Genomic DNA, 6494 nt, shown 5'->3' on the forward strand with positions numbered 1-6494 from the left:
CGTAAGGAAGCTTAGCTTAGAACAAAACTAAAATGACTTACAATTTGGATTGAAGGGATTAGATAAATAGAGTTTTCATTTATACACCATAATACATAGAATTTGAATATATTTGACTCTTTTGTGAGCAAATAGATTTTACCTTGTATACATCACAATCTTGACTAATGCGCCGGTAAGTCTAACTCTATCTTAGTGCCAGTCATCTAGGGCAACACCTTGGCATGCTTCTCATCACAAAAACATTGAATTTTATTTTTTTAGAAAGGACGGCAGCTCTACTTATACATAGACAGATGCACACGTATATGTGATTAGCCCTTTAGGACGGCGGCTACTTGGGTGCAATCAGGCCAATTGTGCAAGCGTGCAAGCAGCTGTTGTGATGTGTCCGATGACTATCCAACGATGACATGCTTTTTTACACATAAACCCTCCCAGCACACCATCAGAGATGCAAAACAAAAATATGAAAACCCCCTTGGCAAGATTAATCCCAATCGTAATCGGTGTGGTGTTCACTCGTTCGACCGCCGCCGGCCTGCCTCCATCCGAGCGCTGCCGCAGCTCGCCGGAACTCGGCCGCCGGCCTGCCTCCATCCGAGCGCTGCCGCAGCTCGCCAGAACTCGGCCGCCGCGCACCACTTTCCTCCTCCTCGTTGCTCCACAAGGCTACAGGCTGCCGTGCCCGCCATCAGGCCTTGGAGCACCGCCGACGCAGCCCCTAGGATGGAGGACGCCGCCCGCCATCAGGCCTCGGAGCGCCGCCGCCGTGGCCCCTAAGAGGCTAAGATGCAGGACGCCTTGACCCCTAGGATGCAGGGCAACGCCTTGACAAGTTCGTTGTCTGGCATCCTCCAGATGCCCCAGGTCTTGGCCACAAACTTCTTTCGCTGCCGTTGTCAAGGGCACTCCGTGGGCAATAACTGCTTCATTTTCATTCTATGATTTTGGAGGACGCAACATGGAGGTGGTAGTTGCTGTAATCCTTGTTTGTGCAGACAAAATTGTTGTTCCTGCCATTGTAATGAACATCTATACAACTTTGACGCACTGTAAAATTGAGTATGTACATCAGTTTTGTGTCGCTAATAAAAATCGGCTTGTGAGAATGCTCCCTGCTTCGATAATGCAAGATTGTTTTCTCTCTTATGTTAGCTAAATTCAGAGAATTGAGCAGCATAGATGCATAGTGTGTGTATGTGTTTGCAGACATCAATCGAGTTATGAGAATGAAAGAGTGATCAAGAATGAAAATAGATGATCTTTTGCCTCAGCAATCGAGTTGTATGTATAGGTAACATGCTGCTGCTGCATATGAAATAAGAGCAGAGAAGGCAGGAAGTTGGGATAGGTGTTACAGTGGAGGAATTCTTGAATACAAATGTGTTCCAGGATCCAAAGAGAAAATAAAACTATAGAATTGACATAGCATCCAAATTGTTTTTGGCATCTAAAAAAATATAAGTGCACATTATTTTAGCAAATCATCCTGAAAGTGTAGCACTAAACACATTGCTTCATTGCCACAGGTAAATGCGAGCATGTTTGAGCCGCTGCTTCAGCTCCCCTTGTTTGGGCAATTACGCCTATTATGCCCAACTTCATCCATTATTATACGACTAACTATTCTCCTCCTGCAGCAAATAGGATTTAGCATTAATCATTCCGCGTTGTTCACCTGATGCAAGAAGCATGATCGTTGTTTCACCTGAGCCGGGCGCACGTAGGCGATGAGCTGATCGTTGAAATTAAAACCAGTGGACGCAGGTTCCAATACCGCAGCAGGGACCCACACCGACTAGAAACCTGAACTATCGAGTCTGAGGAAGTGGTGCGCGGCGGCCGAGTGGTGGCCGGCGGCCGAGTTCTGGCGACCTGCGGGAAGAGACATAGTGTCCTCCGTCCGTGCCCGGCCAGAGCTCGTTCTTGTGGTTGGATGGAGGGCGGCGACGGCACCTCGTCACGCCGAACCGTGGAGATTACGTGATCACCAGGCACATGAACTCACGAACCGGTGAGGATGAGGTATAGTATTTGGAGGGGGCTTGTGCAAAGTGTACATGGGGCGGATCTGCTGGTGCGGGAGGGTTCTTCTGCAAAATTTACATGCACCGTTCGATGGGGATCGGAGGCCTAGCAAGCGTTGCTTGCAGCCTTGCACGGTTGTGCTACTTGCACTCCAGTCGGACCCCTTATTTAAATAAGGGGAATAGATTAAAAAAGATAGTTATGGTAGATGTGACCAGTAGATTTCAATTTTCGGAGTATCTAAATTAATCTGGATCTAATTTTTCTGTAATGGAAGATGTGGGTAATTAAGATATAGATATAGGAACTAAATTAGGTTGGCATATGTGGGTAATTAAGATATAGATATAGGGGATTATTTTAGGCTAATTCTTCATAATTCTGTAGGTGCATAATTTTTTAAAAAACAAAGTAAATCCAACAACTATAATTATCAATGGACGAGTTTTTTCTACACTCGCGTGTAGTTACTCTCATAATCAGTATACCATCATGTGTATGTCCGCATACTTATTTATCACTTTGAGTATGTTTATATACTTATTCTAAGATACTTCAAAGGTATATACATGAAAATTTTCAAAAGCAACCCTATTTTTTAAATATATTATGATTATACCATAGCATTAGTATATGAAATAAGTATGTCCAAATGCTCTATGTATGGTTACATACCCAACATATATATCATCATAGATATTCTAGTATGAACGCATACTCCACATACATACTCTTCGTTGGATCAGCTACGTCCTATATCATACACATGTGGGAGTAGCTACAAGCGAGTATAGAAAGGAATTTTTTATTATCAATTATGATTATCATATATTGATTGACAGCCATATATTTTGCTTTTTTGAAAAAAAATCTAAAATTTCTCTCCTTTTCTAAAGCGTCCACCTAGAATCTCATATGGCTTCACGTAGATGTTTTAAAAAGATCTCCAATTAATGATTGTAAGATGGCAACATATTATGTGCAAACCAACCTCTTCATGCAACTGTTCAAACTTCTAATCTGGGCGACAGGATCAACATTCAAGGGGTGCGCAGGAGGAGTGGAGGGGGAATTTGCAAAAGTGTGATTAGAGGCGAGCCGTTAAGTGTAAAATTACCTAATCCCCATGCTCCTTGAACGAAGAGGTTGGTTTGCACCTGATACGTTCGCTAGTAAGATACATTATGGAAAAAATAATAAATGATCCAACCAAGGCAACATATGCCCACTTCCACTCAAATCATTGCCCCACTTCAAAGATCAATTCCATCCAAATCTTTTTGACCGCACTTCTCAATTATATATATAAGCCACCATTTGTGCATATGTGAGAATAAAAATATGGAAGCAATAAACCAAGAACAATTAATATATGAGCCACCTTCTCTGGAAAAAGAAGGACACCAGCATCTGGTAATAGTGGTTTCGTTTGCTATATAAAGGGGAGAATTGCAGGAGTGTGAGAGCAAGCTAGCAAAGAAGGAACGCTACGTAGTGAGCAGCCTAAGCAAGCTAGCTCCCGGCCTCCCTCGCCTCCGATCCCGGCTTCGCCATGAACTGCGGTGGAAGGTCCCCGGCTACGATCCGCTGCAAGTACTGCAGCGCGTGCCTCACCGTGACCCCCGGCGAGCGCGCCATCCAGTGCGCGCAATGCTGCGGCGTGACGCGCATCCGGCGCTCCATGCGGCTCCCGTTGCCGGCGCTCCCGAGGCCAGCGGCGCCGACGGCGGCCTTCCCCTGCACCCGTGGCAAGAAGCGCGCCGTCCTTATCGGCATCACGTACGCCGGCATGCGCCGCGGCTGCGGCGAGCTGAGGGGCCCCATCAACGACGTCAAGTGCATGAGGCAGCTCCTCTGCCAGCGCTTCGGCTTCCCCAGCGACTGCATCATCACGCTCACTGGCAAGCGAATAGTGATCCATTTCATGTTTTTTTTTTCTGTCAAGAATTAATGATGGAGCTCCATGATCCATGCTCTGACGACGACCGGGACGGTGCACGCAGATGACCAGAAGGACCCGTTCAGGCTGCCGACCAAGGACAACATCCGGATGGCGATGCAGTGGCTGGTGCAGGGCTGCAGCTACGGCGACTCCCTGGTGTTCCACTTCTCCGGCCTGGGGGCGCAGGTCCCCGACGAGGACTGCGACGAGGCGGACGGCTACGACGAGGCCCTCTGCCCGATGGACTCGTTCCAGAAGGGCCCCATCCTGGACGACGAGATCAACGAGGCCATCGTGCGCCCGCTGGTGCACGGCGCCAAGCTCCACGCCGTCGTGGACGCCTGCCACAGCGCCACCGTCCTCGACCTCCCCTTCCTGTGCCACATGTCCAGGACCGGGAACTGGCAGTGGCAGGACCACCGCCCCCCGTCGGGCGCCTGCAAGGACACGAGCGGCGGCCAGGCGGTGCTCATCAGCGGCTACAGCGACGGCAAGAGCAAGTTCAGCGTGGTCAGTGAACGCACTCTCATCATCTGAAATCTGAATTTTACTCGAAGCCAATCGGTGCCATGACTTTCGTCGTTCTTGCCACCGGTTTGACACGCCATCGATCCTTGCAGACCCAGGAGGCCTGCGCTTCGGTGGGAGCCATGACGCACAGCTTCATCAAGGCGGTGGAGTGCGAGCCGCGCGGGGTCACCTACGGCCGCCTGCTCACCTCCATGAAGGCCATCATGACCAACGGCGGCGGGAGCTGCGACCTGCAGGGCCCCATCGGCGCCCCCGTCCGCAAGGTCGCCAACTTCAGCGGCGTGCAGGTGAGGCCCCGGCTACCGCACGCAGCTTCCCTGTCCTTCTTGTTCCTGACAAATCGGGACTCGTTTTGCAGGAGCCTAACCTGTCCTCTTCGGAGATGTTCGACATCTACCGCAAGCCCTTCGCCCTGTGAGCTCCCATGGCGGACCTGCACCTACAGACTACGGGGACTACTATAAGTCGACGTATCTAAATAATTCACCGTCGGGTTTAAGCTTATGATGCTTACAGGTTGCTAATATGTGTGTGTATGATGTGTCACCACCCCTGATCGGGGCTCATATACAGCTTGTGGAGGGGACCTGGTTGCTTGGTGACTTGGTCATCTTCATCCACTCCTCCCGAGCTTGATGTACCTCTTGCCCACTATAATAAGGCCTGTTTGTTTCTCTCAAGTCTCAAGTAAACTATTCCCTCAGTTTCAAATTGTTGATCGTTTTAACAAATTTAGATATATAAATTTTGTCATGTAAACACGTTGTGTTCGCTTGGCTGTGGCTGATGGCTGGTGTAGTACTGCTGATTGGCTGGTAGCTGGTGGCTGGTGCTGATTTAGTATGAGAGAACAGTACTACTGGCTGGTTGGCTGACAAGCCAAGCGAACACAGCGAGGTGCATGGTAAAATCTAAGTATCTAGATTTGATAAAACGGCATACAATTTAGTATAGAGGGATAGGTGTTTCATATGATGTTTAATCTCAATATTCAGAGGGAGAAAAGGAGAACTTCTGGCGTTTATGAGATCGAACGACATGAAAACAGTGTTAGGTACTTAGGTACTTTGGATCGGCTAAAAGATCTGGCGGGTACTCACTTGTGCTTGGTGAAGGAACCGTATGTGGTTCGTGATGGCAAGATTGGGGAGACCTCGGCCGGGTGGCCAGAGCGCGCTGGGGAAGAGGTTACAAAGCTGGTGGAGTCAATGACAACGGGGTTGCGATGCCTTCCCCTCACTTCAGTGCTTCTTAGATCGGTGGAGCTGAGGTTTCGTGGGAGACTAGTGGCACGATCAACTTTGGACCCGTGCCCTGGCGGCTCCCTTTCTCTTTTATAGCGCTACTCGAGAGGGGGCCCACGGCCAGGAGGTAGCTGGCGCGCTCCGATCAGGGTACGTGGAGGCGGAGGAGTCGGTCCATGGACCGACTTGGAGATCACAAACAAACAGACGTATTATCGGTCGAACTGAAGTCGTCGCCCCTATTTTTTTTGTATGGTCAACGGGGGGAGAGTATCCTCACTTGAATTGTATTCAAAAGTTGTGGCAGACCACAGATCAAAGGCCTCATTTTTAGGAAAAATGGGACAAAACCCACATTGCTCGGTTCATTTGGGGAAACCGGGCTAAAACCACGTAGCTAAACTAGGTCTAAACCAACTCCAAAGGCCAAGCAAATGGGCAAATTTGTGGCATAACCACAAATAGAAAAAACACTTAGCATAAGGGTGGAAATATCACAACCACGGATAGCAACAAAGTCATTGGCCTTATGAAGCTAGGGTAGTTGCTTGCGCCGTCTTTCGACGATGTACCGCACCGCACGGTCCGCTGCAAGCCAAGTCGTCCCACGAAGTCGTAGCTGTTGGGATCTTTGCTTCTTAGATGCCCAAACAGGGAGCATGAACAGTAAGATGAAAGTGAAAGTATGTGTCGAACTCTCCAATAATAATCAGAAAATTCAACCTTTTACACTGTGGAGAGAGAGG

The 6494-nt window shown here is 48.7% G+C and overlaps 1 protein-coding gene across 1 annotated transcript; it reads left to right on the forward strand.

Annotated features, from left to right (window-relative positions):
• The first annotated feature begins 3481 nt into the window (after window positions 1-3481).
• Window positions 3482-5185, forward strand: LOC120687247 (metacaspase-1-like). The gene is made up of 4 exons (XM_039969236.1): window positions 3482-3932; window positions 4035-4483; window positions 4594-4791; window positions 4863-5185. The coding sequence occupies exons 1-4, from the start codon at window positions 3584-3586 to the stop codon at window positions 4920-4922; spliced, it is 1056 nt and encodes a 351-aa protein (XP_039825170.1). The 5' UTR covers window positions 3482-3583; the 3' UTR covers window positions 4923-5185.
• Window positions 5186-6494: the final 1309 nt, after the last annotated feature.

This window comes from Panicum virgatum, chromosome 9N, assembly GCF_016808335.1.
Source record: "Panicum virgatum strain AP13 chromosome 9N, P.virgatum_v5, whole genome shotgun sequence".
Lineage (NCBI taxonomy): Eukaryota > Viridiplantae > Streptophyta > Magnoliopsida > Poales > Poaceae > Panicum > Panicum virgatum.

Excerpts from the sequence above, each read along its gene's own strand:
- LOC120687247 (XM_039969236.1), top strand. The coding sequence starts at position 3,584 with ATGAACTGCGGTGGAAGGTCCCCGGCTACGATCCGCTGCAAGTACTGC. Across the intron at positions 3,933-4,034 it reads CTGCATCATCACGCTCACTG|ATGACCAGAAGGACCCGTTC; the intron begins GCAAGCGAATAG and ends CGGTGCACGCAG. Across the intron at positions 4,792-4,862 it reads CCAACTTCAGCGGCGTGCAG|GAGCCTAACCTGTCCTCTTC; the intron begins GTGAGGCCCCGG and ends CTCGTTTTGCAG.